At 42.7% G+C, this 18,127-nt stretch overlaps 1 protein-coding gene across 1 annotated transcript in view; it reads left to right on the forward strand.

Moving 5' to 3' along the window:
• LOC138297005 (atypical kinase COQ8A, mitochondrial-like) overlaps nt 1-17,488 on the forward strand; it is a 229,689-nt gene extending 212,201 nt beyond the window's left edge. The window contains exons 7-9 of the mRNA XM_069236522.1: nt 13,692-13,777; nt 14,569-14,709; nt 17,378-17,488. Of these exons, the coding sequence (XP_069092623.1) occupies nt 13,692-13,777; nt 14,569-14,709; nt 17,378-17,488 (338 nt within the window). The remainder of the gene's footprint in view (nt 1-13,691; nt 13,778-14,568; nt 14,710-17,377) is intronic.
• The last annotated feature ends 639 nt before the right edge of the window (nt 17,489-18,127 follow it).

Genomic DNA, 18,127 nt, shown 5'->3' on the forward strand with positions numbered 1-18,127 from the left:
CTCTCTGCCCTTTACCAATCCAGCCACGGGCCCATCCATCTGGCCCATCAAGACTCACTCTCATTTCATCAGTCCATAAAACCTTAGAAAAATCAGTCTTGAGATATTTCTTGGCCCAGTCTTGACGTTTCAGCTTGTGTGTCTTGTTCAGTGGTGGTCGTCTTTCAGCCTTTCTTACCTTGGCCATGTCTCTGAGTATTGGACACCTTGTGCTTTTGGGCACTCCAGTGATGTTGCAGCTCTGAAATATGGCCAAACTGGTGGCAAGTGGCATCGTGGCAGCTGCACGCTTGACTTTTCTCAGTTCATGGGCAGTTATTTTGCGCCTTGGTTTTTCCACACGCTTCTTGCGACCCTGTTGACTATTTTGAATGAAACGCTTGATTGTTCGATGATCACGCTTCAGAAGCTTTGCAATTTTAAGAGTGCTGCATCCCTCTGCAAGATATCTCACTATTTTTGACTTTTCTGAGCCTGTCAAGTCCTTCTTTTGACCCATTTTGCCAAAGGAAAGGAAGTTGCCTAATAATTATGCACACCTGATATAGGGTGTTGATGTCATTAGACCACACCCCTTCTCATTACAGAGATGCACATCACCTAATATGCTTAATTGGTAGTAGGCTTTCGAGCCTATACAGCTTGGAGTAAGACAACATGCATAAAGAGGATGATGTGGTCAAAATACTCATTTGCCTAATAATTCTGCACTCCCTGTACACAAATGCAACCCTTACACGCATCTGCTAAAGAAATCGTCAGCTATCTACTGCACTTACAAAAGTCAAAGCTAGCTTTCTCATCCATTAAAATACATCTCACAGCAATTTCAGCTTATCTGCAAATTACGCATTCAACTTCACTATTTAGGATACCAGTCATAAAGGCTTTTATGGAGGGACTAAAAAGAATTATCCCACCAAGAACACCACCAGTTCCTTCGTGGAACCTCAACATTGTCTTAACACGGCTCATGGGTCCACCGTTTGAACCCATGCACTCATGTGAGATACAATATTTAACATGGAAAGTAGCATTTCTAATTGCCATCACATCTCTAAGAAGAGTAAGTGAAATACAGGCATTTACCATACAAGAACCCTTTATTCAGATACACAAGAATAAAGTAGTCTTACGAACAAATCCGAAGTTCTTACCAAAAGTCATATCACCGTTCCACTTAAATCAAACAGTAGAACTACCAGTGTTCTTTCCTGAACCAGATTCTGTAGCTGAAAGAGCACTACATACATTAGACATCAAAAGAGCATTAATGTACTACATTGACAGAACAAAACAGATTCGAAAAACAACAACTATTCGTTGCTTTCCAAAAACCTCATATAGGGAATCCAATATCCAAACAAGGCATTGCCAGATGGATAGTTAAATGCATTCAAACCTGTTATCTCAAAGCAAAAAGAGAACTGCCTATTACACCAAAGGCACACTCAACTAGGAAGAAAGGTGCTACCATGGCCTTTCTAGGAAATATTCCAATGAATGAAATATGTAAGGCTGCCACATGGTCTACGCCTCATACGTTCACCAAGCATTACTGTGTAGATGTGTTAACAACACAACAAGCCACAGTAGGACAAGCAGTGCTACGAACTTTATTTCAAACAACTCCTACAGGCTGAGCCACCGCTTTTGGGGAGATAACTGCTTACTAGTCTATGCAAAGCATGTGTATCTGCAGCTACACATGCCATTGAACGGAAAATGTCACTTACCCAGTGTACATCTGTTCGTGGCATGATACGCTGCAGATTCACATGCGCCCACCCGCCTCCCCGGGAGCCTGTAACCGTTTGAAGTTGATCTTGAGCATTTGTAAATTTGTAAATATATCGCTTTAAACCACATTATGTACATACATTTTTACTCCATTGCATGGGCACTATTACTATAATACACAGCTCCTACCTCACCCTCTGCGGGGAAAACAATCTAAGATGGAGTCGACGCCCATGCGCAATGGAGCCGAAAGGGGGTGGGGGGGAGGAGGAGGAGGAGGAGGAGGAGGAGGAGGAGGAGGAGGAGTCCCTCGATCTCGTGACTCGAAAAGACTTCTTCGAAGAAAAACAACTTGTAACACTCCGAGCCCAACACTAGATGGCGGGATGTGCAAAGCATGTGAATCTGCAGCGTATCATGCCACGAACAGATGTACACTGGGTAAGTGACATTTTCCAGATATAGATATAGATATATATTTTTTTTTTCTTTTTTCTTTCTGGACCAGACACCTTTGTGCCAAATTTGATGTAATTCCATTCAGTGGTTTGGGATGCTATTGCGGTTTAAAAACCCTACGGAAAAATGAATGGGGGGTGGGAAACGTTTCGGGAACCCACCCTTTTTCTGAGCCTCCTGCTTGAGGGATCACCTCAGTGCTGATGGATTTTTTTTTTTTTTGAGGGGTGGGTGAGGGCATTTGGGTGGCAAGGGTTTAGGGTTATTAAGGGTATTTGGGTGTTAACGTTATTCTTACGGTTTAGGGATGGGTAAGGGCATGTGCGTGGTAAGGGTCAAACATCCCTCATGAACCCTAGTGCGTCACTGTATTAATCAAGCCTGGTTGTCTATTTTGTGTTGCTCTTGTTGCCAAAGAGGAATGCTTACCAATGTGCTTTTGCCTGTAATTGGATTACAGAGACTTAAAACTAATTTTAAAACAGCTCCTGTTGACGTCGGCAAGCTCTGTGCCCCAGCCACATTGGATTAAACGTGATGTGTTGCCTAGGTTATGCTCATTCCTTTCACAGGAGTGATAGCTGTGCGTGGGAGGGGGCTAGTCTATCTACATCATTGCATGTTTCAGGTCTCTTTTTCCCAGATTCTATTCTGTTTTTAAGTTTGAAAGTTCAGATAAAGGGCAATTTCTTAATGAGGTAACAGTATTGACTGCGGTCGCCTCTGCATTGGATAAATAGATGTAGTATTCAGAATAGGCATCCTGGAGTAGGCCGTTTGAAGGAAGCTTAGAGGATGCGGCTAGAAATTTTGGACCATGAGGAATTTTGTTTATATTGCATGGCTGGAAGTTCTAGAAATGTCTTGGTGCGCAATTTAGGATGATCCCGCAGGCGGCGGATTGCAGTACTGAACAGCACAGCTTTCTAAACGTCATAGCACATGAAGGTTAGTGAAACGGCAAGGAATGGTTTATGTAAAGGATTAAAGTACACAGCAGTTGTGAGGCTTTCTGAGACAGCCCATCATCAATTGCTTTTTGGTTTGACCTTGACACTTTTTTTTTTAATCAGGTACACCAGTATTCTAAAGCTTACATTTTTCTGAGGTAAAGCCACCTGCCTGCTGTAATGCAGCAGGACGTCTCCATGGCTGTTCAGAGGATGTAGTGACTGCTGCGTGCCCCCGGCCTGCTTTGGTGTAGCAGAGAGCAGCTGCCTGTTGTGGTCTACCTATCCCCATGCATCTCGGTGATGCAAGCAGTGTACAGCTATAATGATTATTGGCAGCCATCTTAGAATGGGTAATGAAAACTCAGTTCTTCGGTGGGCTTCCATTTATCCATAGAACTGTAGATTGCTCACAGCACCAGGCCGCGCAGAGATAGGTCCCTATCACCGGTTTAAAGAGAGAAGGGCAGGCTGCTTTCTCCGAATTTATTGCTGGTGTACTGCTGGACGCCCCCATCCCCCCTGGCCGGATGGCATACGATCTGCGCTCACCGCTGCTCCACCTACCACGGCCAACCCTGGAAGAGGGTGTGCGCGTGCAAGATGCTCTTCCCCACTTTTACACACATTTTCACAGCTGCGAAGTGCTTCTCCAACTCTCCATTACACTAGTGCTTGGGGCGCGAGACACAGCCGTGCACAAAAGCTCCCCTGGCAGTTAGCAGCATTGACTGTGCTCGTCACCGTATTGAAAGTGGCAAGTGGAAAAGCAGTGAATCTGTTTAATGGATTAACTCGTGCAAACTTTCATGCACAAATGCAGTTTGCATGCGTGGGCACATTAAAGCCAGTCCTATTTTTTTAATATATTACTTGTTTTTACAGTATCTCTTCATAGCTCTGTAAATGGCCATTGTTAATATCTCCCACTTTATGCTGCTCAGTTGACTTCCAAAGTATGAAACGCCGAGCCGTCCCTGTTGACTTTACAATCCATGATCTATAAGTTGCATACAGATTGTGATAGTATTTATATAGCGCTTACGACCCCTGATGAGGAGTTGAAGTCCTTCACGGCGAGTTGCACACTGCTCTGGAACATAGTGGGTAATCCAGTGGTTAACCTCATGACTCTTGTGCTCTCAGAAAACTGCATACATTACACCAGTAACTTTGTGTTAGATTGTTCATATCAGGTTCGATTAGTGGGGCCTATGTGGCTTCAGGTGACTGGCTGGTGAACTAGATAGGCTGCCAGAATTTAGGTAATGTTAGGATACAGGCGCAGGGTTTTTAAAAGGAGAGGTTGTGACAAATGAAATTGAAATGAGGAATCCGCCAATTGCAGAATTATACAGTAAGAGGGATTAAAGCAGAGATGCATGAGACTAAGAGGGGACTATTCTCAGAAATGGAAGAGATGCAGAGGATGGATGGTAAGAAGAGGGTCACTCTGAAAAAAGAACGGAGAAGAAACCTGTGAATAGCAAGTGTTTAACTCACTGAGTTACTTTTACCTTTCATGCACTGTTGAGAGGTACCCTTATTACAATAACCAGATCATGCAGAAGCTCTTCAGCTCACTTTTTTTTCTTTCCTTTTTTAAATTGATAAGCTGCACACAAAGCTGAATACCTACACTCGGGTGTGTCAATAAGGCTTGCTGCCAAGTTAATAAAGATAGAGCATTTGTGATTAAAGAAAGGATTAAGAAGTTAAAATACCCAGGGGCGGCTCCTCCGCAGTTGCTATAGTTTTATTTTTCATCTGCTTGCTCAGCCAGCAGTGAGTTCAGGGTGGGGCAGGGCTGGGTGGTAAAAGGTGGGGGGTGGAGGGAGAGGTTGTCCACTAAGTGTGCATGTGTGTTTGGCCGGCTCTCTGAGGGCAGCCAAACGCACATGCACACTTAGGTTCCTCCAACCCGGCTGCATACACAGAAAACTGGAGAAACAGCACAGGCCCTATGATTGTCAGAGCAATCCCGACGCTGCTTACATGCTATGCTTAGCATGTAAGCAGTGCCAGGATTGCTGGGGAGCCACAAGAGGAGCGATGCAGCAGGAGATGGCGCCTGGAGACAGGAGGCACAAAGTAAGTGTTTTTTTTTTTTTCTTTTTTCTTTTAAATGTTTACCTGTCTGTCGTCCCCCACCCCGCCCTTAAACATATGTGGCAGCCGCCGTTAATCATACATAACATCCGAAAAGGTACTGTACATAAATAGGAGCGTTTTCAAGCCAGCATGGTTTCAACATAAATACAGGTATCTGGTACTAAATTCAGAATATTCACACTAGCCATGTGTATGTATCGTAAAAATATTTGGCAGCTTCATGTCCTGTATGTCGTGGCAGCTGGGATAGGATGTCAGATTTTCACTACAGTGGGATTTCTGTTTAGCTGCACGGTGATAACCCTGCTATAGGCTAGACCAGCCTGGGCCTTTAGCTTTATAATTCCAGTGATTTGAAGGTCACAGTTGATGCCACTAAGGGCCGTGGTGTGAACATGCGTATATCTTGGATCATTTTTACATATAGATTAGGCTTGGGCATTACTCGTGTAATTCGATGTAGTGTAATCTTGCAAAATTACCTAAAAATTCTGGAAGAATTACGCAAGAAGAGTAATCCTGCATTTAGTGCAATTTCCTTAGCACAAAATGGCCTGCCCACTCCAAAAGGGGCACAATGATTCATTTTGCACTAAGAAACGGCACTAAAGGTAACGGAACATGAACAGGCGGCATTAGCAGCCTCCCGCACTTAGGGTGGGATTTTTTCCCAATTTACTCCTGGAGTTTACCTCTCAAATGGATGCATTTTGTGGTGAGAAAAAAGATGATAGTAAATGCAACAGAACATAAACAGAAGCGTAAGCAGTCTCTCATGTTTGCTAAATGTGCTATTACAGTAGATACCCTCCCCCCCCCCCCCCCCCCCCCCCCACACACACACACACATTACTTTTAATTACTCGAGCGAACGTAATGGCATTAGAATTGGTAATTTCATGTCAGAGTAATGCAGAATTACTGAAATAACACCAGGTATTCCATCATAGTTAAAATTACTCCCAGGCCTATTGTAGACCTCAGTGGAATAGATGGCGGGGCTAACAGATGATTTTTAGCAACATAGTAAAAGTTGAATTCTATACAGTGCCACCTCGAAAGAACTTGTGGCCCCTCTTTGCTTTGCTACTTGAATTCCTTTAGCTACCTATTTTTTAATGTAAATGTTTTCCATACATGAACATTTGGGTGTTTTTAGAACATGAAGCCTCCTGGCTATTTGAGAACCTTTGAAGCACTCTTTGAAGCACTGCACGCCTACATAGAGGGAACAAAAACCAGGAAGCTAATGAACTCTGGGTGTGGTTACAGAATTCCTGGCTGCCTGAGCCATAGGCTGGCAACTTTCTCTCCTCGCTTCTAAGCAGTTTTTTTTTTTGGTAAGTTCATACCATCCTGTACACCTAGAGGAAGATGTGAAAGCCAGGACATTAGAGTCCTGTACAACTATCTGCTAGTGAGCACATGAACAGAGGGCGCACCACCTATATGTATTTGAAATTTGTAAAGCGCACTAAACCTGACGTTGTCAAAGCACTAGTCAGAAAAACCCAGACCACAGCAGAAACTGTGCCTAAGAAAGATGGAGATTGACGAGCCATGTTTTGAACTGTTTCTTGAAAATCGGGAGAGACATCACAACAGCGATATGGGCCGATATGGTGTTCCACAGATTAGCAGCCGCCACAGAGAGTGCTTCCATCTAGCTTTGTGAAATCTAGGCACGTGCACCAGTTTACGAGAAGAGGACCTGCGAAGCTTGCCAGGACAATATCAGTGGAATAGAGAATTGCTGGCCAGAAAGGTCCTACATAAGACCTTAAAACAGTCCTGTTTATAGGGAGCCAATGGAGGGACCGCAGGCCCTCCCTCAGCGATGCGTGCCTGGGGATGTTCAAAATAAGGCAGACGGCTGCCTTCTGCACCACTTGAAGTTTAACACCAGAGGTGTGGACGTTAAGATAGAGCTCAGTAGTCCAACCGTGGTGTAATAAGTGCAATGATGACCAGCTGACACAAGTCCTCTGGAATATAAGGAAAAATCTCCCTAAGGATTCTGATGATGGGAAAACATGTAGTCGCCATACGGTTGACAGGATTGTCAAAGCTGAGAGTTGTAAAATACGCTGCCAGGTTCTTAGCTGAATGGACTATGGGTGGGGAGAGGTCCACATTCCCTTGGCTACCAGATGTTGGAACAAACCGTATTGTGGGCGGTAAAAATAAACACCTCAGTCTTGCAGCATTAATTTTCAGGGCATTATCGTTCATCCATTTGCAAATGCTGGACATGCGTTGTTTGAAATTCTCAGCAACGGAGGATAGGTTGTTAGAGATGGACACAATGATTTGGGCGTCATCAGCGTATCACTGTACTTTGAATCCAAAGGAGCACACCAGAGGACCCACGTACACATTCACTTACTCGGGAACTCGAGCACAACGCATTTAGGGCCATATGTACGGACACATTTTCCCATAGACACAAAATGGGTAAAACCCTTTGCTACATCTGTCCCTTAGTCTTGGAAAGTTAACATCTTGCTTACTGGCCCTTTGCATGAGATGCCAGTTTAGAGCAGGGGCTTGTGCCGCCACATGACACCAAATTAAAGGCTCTTTAAAAACCTGATCTACAGCTGAGTGCACACTAGTTTGACACAGACCAGGGCCCGGCTGGACTAGTGCTTTGAAATGCCTTCCTGGACTCCTGGTATTGGCGAGCTTCTGCCTTGCCTAGCCAAATGGCACAGGCACTGCTCTATCCATTCTGTTGACCTCGCCTCCCCTCTCCCCCACCCATAAGCTCCAGGCATTACCATTCGTTTTCGAATCACCTGCTTACATAGTTGTGACCTAAAGAAGTGTTCTATTTCATTGTTCAAGTGTATGACAACATCATTTGACCTTTGACCCTACAGTAGCACCAAGCTAAAAGTGTTATTCAGATTACAGTAAATAATTGTGTATCCTCTGACCCAGAGAAATAGCACACTGACTTTTGAGTACTGTGGCCAGTCCTATCTTCATTGGCCCACATCTTACTCATCAAACATAGGGCTGAAAATTACTAGGGGAGGGGGCTGATGGGCGTGTTGTCAGTTCGCCACTACTAACTCATCAGCGTCGCCAGTGACTTGCAGAGTCTGAAAACCTTTCAAAACATTTCACAGGAGGAGTGCTGATGATGCTGGCAGAGTACACGGGCTTCAGACTTTGCAACCCTCAGCTGGTAACAGTCCAGTGGCCGTTCTGTATCTTTCTACTAATGTTTCATTTTATTAAACAAAGCCAAGTAGGATTAGTGTGAGCACAAAGCTTATTTTAAGACTCAGATAGCACTATTGGCACAAAATCGTGTTCTGTCCTGCAGCGATAGACTCCTAGCCGCGGCTGCGATCACCGAAGGAGTTGAGGCAGGGTTTGGTTTTAGGCGCCAACATGGCTAAAAACAGGGTTGTGAAGGTTCCTGCTTTGCCCCAGCCACGCTTAGGGTTCATCTCAGTCGCCTGTGTGCTTAACCCCCCCCCCCTCCCCGCCCCCCATCGCCATGTTGCGCTCACCCTCACGTACTTACCCCAGCTGCTTTCTCACCCTTGTGCTTCTCCCTGCCACCTCCTCGTTGTTCTTGCCAGGTCCTCCCCCTCTCCTCTGGGTTGCTTGATTTCCCTCCTCCCCCTCCCCGACCTGTGTCCTCCATGTTGCTTTCCCTGCCGGTGCCCGTCATGGTGCTTTCCCACCCGCATCTTCGTGATGCTTCTCCCCCACCCTCGCCCTCCATGCTTCCACCGCCGCCCACCGTGCTAAAAAACTAAAAACTACTTTCACAGTTCTTATTTATTCTTTTTTTATTCATAAATCGAACTCTGTGAATTTAAAAAAAGGAAGTGTCATTTTGCAGTTACACACACATTTTTGTGGCTTTTTTTGTGTTTTTTCCTTCGCCATGCTGCACAACATCAGGGATGCTGTACAACATGGGTATAATCTATTGGCAAAGCGAGTCGGTCCCCAAGGGGAGGCCTGTTTGCCGTGCAAGTGTTTATCTTCTATAGCTGGGATCTTGCTGCTGTGGCTATGTTGGCGGTAATCTCATCCCATCTGAGAGTTAAACATGATACAATTTCAGGCGGTTAGTGAGGAGCATTTTCGTGGGAAGTCATCGTTTATGGAGAGTGGGTTTGTCATGCAGGAGTGCAGACCATTTCGGTTTTGGATGATTTGATGGGCATCCAGTGTCTTGAGGGGCTTGATGTCGGCCTCAATAGAAATCTGAGGTAATGAAACGGGAGAGTGTGTGAACCATCAGCATTGAGGCCACAAGACAAGTAATCAAGAGATGATGGCACCTGGCAGAGAGGCTTACAGCAGGGAGAGTAACCAACCTGGGGCAGAGCCTTGACTGGGATGCACTGGGAATGATTTGGATGTAATTAAACTAACTGGTTACTGGACACTCTATAAATATTGAACTAACATCAATTGAACACCTTAAAAGTGGAATAGGTAATGTTGAGTCCCTCGTATACTGTGCCATAAGTCCTGAGCCAAGCAGTAGACTGAATGTTGCCAGCAAGGAGAACTTGTGTGGAGATTAAGCTGTTGTGGTGAACAACTGTTTACGTGTGTGACGTGTGTGTGTGTGTTGGGGGGGGGGGGGGGGGACCTGCGGAATGAAGACCCTGAATGGCTAGCTTTGACTGGTTCCAGAAGATGATTCATTGAAGATGATGGCTCCTTAGTTGATTGAAGAGAATAGACATTTAAGGATATTGGAGAAGAGGTACTGTAGACAGCGGAGTAGTCAGAAGAAAATGCATGGTCAGCCATAAGTTTTATTTAATGGTACAACCAGGCTCACTAAAAGCAATGAAACACTCGTTATCACCCGAACAACACATTTTGGAGAGTTAAGCTAACTGTATTTTATGTGCTGTTTTCTTTACTTTTTTGAATGATTGAAATGTTTGTAGATCTTGAAAATAAGGTCTGCATGTTAGTTACATTCTTGATATTTTATAGTTTTAGTGGAACAAAACTTTCCAACACAATATAACCGATTTAGTGTTGTCTGTATGGGTGCATTGGTTTTAGAACCTGCTAATTCTTAGCTGCTTCTCAGTCGTGCCCTACCTTTTGGTAGGAGCCAGCCCCACTGGGGTGATGAGCTCTACTGACCACCAAATATAATCTTAGATGGATGCAGTACAATATTTTTTTCATGTTTCTATTTTACTTGAGATTTTCGAGACAACGTTGGATGGTTTCCTTGGAGAACATCTGTATTTGATATTTGGAAGTAAATAGCCCCTCAGAACTCTTTGCAAATCAAGTTTGCTTGTTTCCCTCGTCACTCAATCTGGCAAGATTACACCTTTACGGAAAAAAAGATGCAGATTTAACGGTTAACTTTCTGTTATACATGGGATAAAGTATCCTCTGCCATTCATTATAAGGGTATTGTACAGCACTGATGAGTTACATGACCATATATAGGCATGAGGACAAACACAGAGTTCTTTAAAGTTAATGAAATCCGAGGTGACTTGAAATATCCGTTTATTGTACAGAAAAGGGTATTTTTTCCCCCTTATAATATAGTCCCACCATTAATCTTCCTACAAACTAGTTCGGTGTCTTGCTACTCCATGTGAAGTAAGTGGTCTTTACATGATCCATGGTTTGGGCAGTTATTGCTGCTTATCTCCGGTCATGGTCCCAGTCACACGACTTATGTATTTTTATTAGAAGTGCTGGAACGCTGGGAAGTAGTAATTTTGTGTATCCACTAATGGCACTGACTGCTTTCAGTTGCAGGTGGGTGAAGACTGTGCTGTGTGCACTGCTCGTCACACAATAATAATAATTTTTTTTTTTTTAAAACTCAAACTCTGATTACATGGCAACCTATTCTTGTGTGACTGGAGTATTTTTTTTTTGTACATTTTTTTTTTTTTTTAACAAAATCATATGATGCTTGCACAAAGATTTTCCAGTGTGGTGGATGAACCGTTCACAACCTCTACTGTGGGAGTAAACTGTTTCTCTGCCGTACGTAAGCTGTAAACTGCAGGTGTGGTGATATTCTGTGCCTGCCTTTCACCTTGTCCTAATGTCTGCTGCCACAGCCATCAAAACTCAACTATAATAAAGTTTAGTAGCTACTTCTTTTTCTTATTGCCAGTGACTGGAGAGGTCACATCTAGACTAATGAGGTAATTAGTGACGTTTTTTATACTGGGACTGCAGGCTTACGTTTACTTAATTGTATATCTACTTCATACACTTTTGCAGACTTTACATTTATTTATATGTATTATAGAACTACAATATACATACAACATTTTTAACATTGAAGCCCGAGATGGGATACATGTGGGGTCCCACCGACCTGCACCAAGCAGACAGCCTGGTAAGTTGGGCAGAAGTTAGTTTTACCTATTTATCTTGCCCCCTCCAAGCCCTTCGGCTTGAATCTTACATATTTTTAGGGCAGATGGTGGAGTTTTTAAAACCAGTTTGGTGTCCATTTTAATTATGGTCCATCTTATAAAATGTATCCACCTTCTGCCCTATATCTGATCTTTTTTTTTATATATATATATATATTCCAAAATACCGTCTTTTGAACTTTATAGTGTCTCAAAGTAAGCATGCGAGTCCTGTGTTTCTACCCTGCTTGTGAGAAATTTGCTAGACCTTTGCAGTGCCAGGCTTTAGTTCTGCGAACTGAACTTTTTAAAGGCACATTTTGTTCTGAAAAGGAATGCTTTGTGTGCCACGCTTTGTTCAGTAACTCTCATGCCTCTCCAGTAGAAAGAAACTAGTCCAACAGAACATAGCCACCTCACCTTGGAAGGTAACTAGGCGACATCCATCTGTGCCCCCACTCTGATGGGAATCAAGTGTTGATAAAATCTGAGCCTTCACTCTTCTTTAATGCATTAGAGGATGTCGGGGATACACCGACATATGAATCCACAGCGCAGGTCAGGTGGTAGGTGTCAGCGTCTGCTAAAGTTAATTTGTGTTTATGCATTGTGTATCAGATCTGGCGTTAGCCAATATGTTTTAATTTTACTAAAATGATATTTAATATATTTACTTTATAGTGCTTTTCAACCATGTTCATCCATTGGTTGGTAGCGCTTATCTGCCCACTGCAGCATACACCATGGGGCTGCTGGTCAGCCACTGGGTAGTGTAACTGTGATTGTCAGCATTCTGCTCCTTCACAAGGAGCACATCTACCCGCAAAGTAATTCCCCTCCGTGCCAGAGACTGCAATGCCAATGTGTACTTTTTGAGACCAAAGAACATTTTTGCTTATGGGTGGGGTGGGGGCAGCTCTGACTGTTCTACTAAATTAAATCAAACTAATCAATTAAAATAAAGTATATACAAATCTGAAAGAAATATTGAACATTTGGAAAGTTTCTATTTTTGATTATGAATTATACAAAATATTTCAGCATTTGTTTAATGCGTACTTGTGTTTTTTGTTTTTGTGTATTGTGCTGGAGCCCAAATCATAGACATTGCTTGGACAGGGGGTCCCTGACTTCCAGTTATGACTGGGGGGTTGGGGGTGGTCCCCTGATTCCAGTAATGATTCAGTGGTGGTCCACAGACGTCAGCAGGTTCAGAACCCCTGGTGTAGACTATTGTGATGCAAACAGCGTGCATTTGTGCTTGTTTATAACCCGTTAAGTTGGATGTGGCCTTTTAGCAGAGCTGAGATCAGGGACTACATCAAATCATTAGGACCACCTTAATCTCGTCTTCATATTTCCACAGTGACGCCCTCCATGCAGGTACTTGCAGGGCCATCCTTCAATTGGGGAAAGTGGGACTTCTCATGCTGGCTCTCAGAGAGCGCTTGACCAGAAATAAGGCCCAACCTAGGTTCTTCCTGGTCAACTGGGGCCAGTTAGCTGCCATGCGAGATGTAACATGTGACGACTTATTCAGAGACCAGTGTCTTGGATACATATCTGAGGCCGAGGTCAGAATCTCTAGAATAATTTATTGGTTCCAAACCAGTTTTGATGGACGTGGCATGCATTTTATTTTTTCCTGTTTTAACAAATTTTTTAAATAATGTTTTTAATTTTTTTTTTTATAAAGAGTATTTAGACTGATCACAACACAATTAGCCGCCCAACTATTACGCAGTGTGTACCGGAACACTCCAGTTTATAACCATATGTCTCAATCAATCAAGACTGTTGCATGCCTTCCAAAATCAGACTGCTGGTACAGCAATTGTGTTTTTTATAATTGAGGTGGATGTTGCGCATTAATGCTTTAGAAGTCTGTTTATGCAGACCATTCACACCATTAATGATGATCCAAGTGTATGCATCAACATTTATTTCATGGCTACTTAATCACTGCTTTGTGCCTATAGCTTAAATTATTGATAAGTTAATGGTCTTTATTTCATGTATTTGCTTTTTTATTTTTTAGACGATGCCTTTATTAACCCACAATTACAGAAGATTTTTGAACGTGTTCGTCAGAGTGCCGACTTCATGCCAATCAAGCAGATGATCGTAAGTCCAAATGCTTCCTGCACTTCACGTCTACAAAACCTGAGGTGAAGTGTTAGAGCGAAAAAGGTGACTTCAATCTCAGTATTTTTCCTGACGTGCTAGTTTTCCTCCTGGGGAGATGGGATTGAGGTACTGGGGAAGAGGTCTTGCATCCCTACTGCTCTTCGTTTGATTTCAACCTTTGTAAATGTAGTCTTGGACAATGTCTTCAGCACATCATCTGTTGCAGAGATCCTATGAGACTTCATACATTTCTGTGACAGTGCGGTCTAGGTGTCAGTGATACTCTTCTTACCTGGTTTGAAGAAACGCCATCCCAATGCCTAGATGGATATAAGTTCAGATCATTGGTACACCCTGATCACCTTTAGCTTGCAGTTGTGCAACATGCAGAACTTACCTGCAAACTTTAGTAATGATCAAGGGCAAAACAAGCTGTTTGCATTTCTTTATAAGTTTGGAATACTTCTTGCTGTAATTCCACTATTGCAATCTGGATAGATGAAGTAATAGTGGAAAGTCCATTCTTTTTCAATCTTGGCATCAATTAATGTGTGTGCAATGTTACTGTAGTCTGCCAGAAGGCCCCAGTGAATGCTGGCTGTCGATGGCGGAATATAGAACACCGCCTTATAACGCAGTATTAATTGCCCCAGTTAAGGGAGGAAACTTTCAGACCTTTCAAATGAATACCTTGTTACTGCTGCACATATGTGCACTTGATTAAGAGATTGATTGTGTTTAAGGTTCCATCTTTTCTTACTGAAATCTGTTTTGGTGTTCTTCTATAGAAAACACTGAACAATGATCTGGGACCCAACTGGAGGGATAAACTGGACTTCTTTGAGGAGCGCCCCTTTGCTGCAGCTTCAATTGGGCAGGTTCACCTGGCTCGTCTAAAGGATGGTAGAGAGGTGGCAATGAAGATTCAGGTTGGTAAAAACACTTTTATCAAAGTGCATGTTTGAGGACTGTAGCAGAAAAGCTTGTTGACTGTCAATAAAAGGTCTCTTGAGCTGTCAGTTTACTTAGTAATGTTATCAAAACTTTACATGTCACATGACTGCTCCGGAGCACTTGCCAAAAAAAAAGACAGAAAAACTGTTTGAAGATCATGAGAATTCTGGTCCATTCTGATTCATAGAAAGAACCTAAATTCGATGTCACTCCCTTGTAGATGTAGAACTTAATTGAAAGCAGGTTTGCAAGGTTCACTATTCAGGAACTACAGCTAATAGGGTTCCGTTAAGATGTTGGGGCGAAGGCTGTTTCCTATTTTCAGTCCTGTGGGTGCCAAAGATCTTCCATTGTGTACGGGCAGTGTATGAAGAGGTGTGTGAATGGTGACCAGGTTTCTGGATTGAGCATAGTGGCGTTCTAGCTCCGTGTACTGTTGGGACTTTAGGCAGATTATGCATTGTGCATAATGTTATTAACTTGATCATTAATTCAACAGGGAGCTAATGCACACTATCTGGGCCCTTCTAATGGGGTCTGGTGAAGAACTTTTTTTTTAAAGGCCTTTTTGACTGTATAAACAGTCAATTCAACCGTGGTATCTGTTCTCTTTATTTAGTGGTCATTTTGCCGAAGCTTTACTCATGTGTTGATTTATGGGTGAAGTTTAGTTCTGACTCATAAATGATCCTCAGATTTCTAATCGTTTTGAAAGACGAGTGAGAGGGCCCAGGTTATGTCATTTAGGAGGTAATGACTCTGAACCGGCCCGGTCTACTTTAGAACATCAGTCTGTTCATTCACACAAAGATACGTTTACTTTATCCAGATGAGGGCATTATCTAGGCATTCCACATTGCTCACATTGTGCTCCTTGATGTTCTCAAGATGTATGTGTCTGGTATTCCTGAAGAAAACAGTGTTGCGTGGAATGCTTGTTAAGTCTGTTGTTGCAATCGCTCAGGGCCATGTTTAGGTCCATTGGCTTTGGCCCTTTATGCTTCTTCCGACAGGAATCAGCCGTGGGTAAGTCAGCCTTGTTCCCCTCCAATAGGAGAAAGCCAGGTCCTCTCTGCACCAGGACATATGCAACCTCTGACTTGTTCAACCTAGTTGAGCATCATCAATGAGGCATAGCTTGAGCCTTGTTTCACACTATCCACAGGTCCCACATCTGCCATAGCTGTTGCACTGAGGAAAACACAGTCGCCTGAGACCGTTCTGTCATCACTGCATTTTTTGACATATTAGCCAGTGGTCTAATGATGGAATATGTGGCTCACATTAGTGTTTGATACACCCTAGTTATACAGATTTCAATTTTATTTTTCCTTAAAAGAAATGGTAAAGCGTCTAGCCTCGATCTTTCTGTATGGCAGTTTGAAGTATATCCCTATTTTACCCACAGAGAATTGGCCCTGTGAAAATTGAAAAATATATACAAATACATCAAAAACATATGTTAATCCAAATTATTGATTGGAGCAAAAAAAAACAATCGCAAAAATTTTTTTTTTAGATTTGCCTTTAGAAAATCCAATTTGTTGTGTGTTGTTGCAGTAAACTGTTTTTTTTTTTTTTTTTTTTTTTTTTTTTTTTTTTTTTTTTTAAGCTCTGTTCCTATCCTCCGCCAAACATAGTACCATAATTTTGGTTAATTTTTTAAAGCATTTTACAGATTAATGGACGATACCTTATTGATTAGGTTAGACGATATTTTGGAGGATGAGATTAATAAATTGATCACTGCTGGCGTTCGTGCATGCTCTGTTACCTGAATTTTAAAACAAGCAAGCATTTGTGGCATCCATCCGAACCGGCTGATGGACACTGGTTTGAGGCTTTCACTCACGTTTTCTGACTAGACAGGATTTCCTTTAAAAAAAAAAAAAAAACACTTCTATTGTTTGTGTCCTGATGTCGGCTCGCTGCAGAGCTTGTGCTATGTTTCCACAGTGTCATCTGCTTTTCTCGTAAAGTGAATTTGCGTGGCATGCTCCTTCCCGGCCGATATTAATAAAGAAAAAGGACATTTTATACCAATTAGTTTGGTCCTACAAAGCCTATTTAATACATAATAGCTTTGTGCTTTATACTGACCCACACTGTTACTTAAAATGATGCGCCCCAGTCTCAAGGAGCGGCTGGTACTTTGTGGCTCCATCTTCTTTCAAACCTTGGATGTCTGCAGATGGCAAAGTTTTATGTCGACTTTAGTCTAAGGTTGAGGGGGCAGCAGATTATTTTAAAGCAGGAAGATGGTGCTGCACTATTTAACTGCTATTTCGTGACTCTAACAAAATATATACTCCTTTAATTTAAGAGCAATACACATTAATTGGTAAGCCATTATCTTACGGCCGCATACAAAGAATTTGAGTCGGGTGAAAGAGAGAAAGCATTGCTTTTAAAATCTTTAAACACTTAACTTCATGACATGCAAATTGAAATTACCTTTAGTAAAGGCTTTAAAAGTTTTAATACCCAGGCCTCTCTTCCTAATTTCTTTCTTCATATGCCACACTTTTCATTTCTTTATTTAATCCCTTATCACATGATCCCATGTGTCATACTTTTTTGTATACCACCTGCTTCTTCTCTTATCTTCTGCTGTTCTCTAATTTTTCATTCTTTTTTGTACAGTACCCTGGAGTTGCTCAGAGCATCCACAGCGATGTGAACAATCTTATGACAGTTCTGAGCATGAGCAATGCTCTTCCAGAAGGTACACAAGTCGTAGACCATGCTTTTTGATGTCCTGTTTTTGTCATTTATTGAACGCAATTTGATATTGATGACTTGTTGTGAAGAATTGTATGAAATAAAAGTATGCCTTTGTGTTATTGGTATAACCATAAACAATTCTGCAGATAATCTGTATTAAAAAAGGATTAAATACTTGTATCTGGTAGTCTTTTAGTTGCAGATTCCATACCTTAAAATTTTCCCCCAGGTGTCAGACTGGATCCGGAGACTTTTTCTTCGAGCAATACCCTTGCGTGTCGGTAGGTGGCATTGGTTGACTCCGCGGGTGTCTTAGTTGCCGTGCTGATGTCAGGAGTAGTACATAGATGCTGCCTCAGCGCAGTGACATCAGTTCTTTTCTTTCCGCGCCACAAGCTGATCTGGAGAGAGCTTCCCTTGGTCAATTTTTGACAGACTTCGATTCTTTTGTCGACTTTTTATGAAGTTTTTGGTGCGTCGAGAGATGTTCCTGAGGACTGACTTCAAACCGTGCGAGGACGGTCACCACATGTCGGTGACTGATCCGCATCGGGTCTGTTTGTGGTGCCTGGAGCGCAAGCACGACCCAAAGTCATGCTCAGAGTGCAGGGCCATGAACCCAAAGGTCTTGAGGGAGCGGTCCCTCAAGCTTATGGTGGCCCGGCGCTA

This window comes from Pleurodeles waltl, chromosome 5 (genome assembly GCF_031143425.1).
Source record: "Pleurodeles waltl isolate 20211129_DDA chromosome 5, aPleWal1.hap1.20221129, whole genome shotgun sequence".
Taxonomy (NCBI): domain Eukaryota; kingdom Metazoa; phylum Chordata; class Amphibia; order Caudata; family Salamandridae; genus Pleurodeles; species Pleurodeles waltl.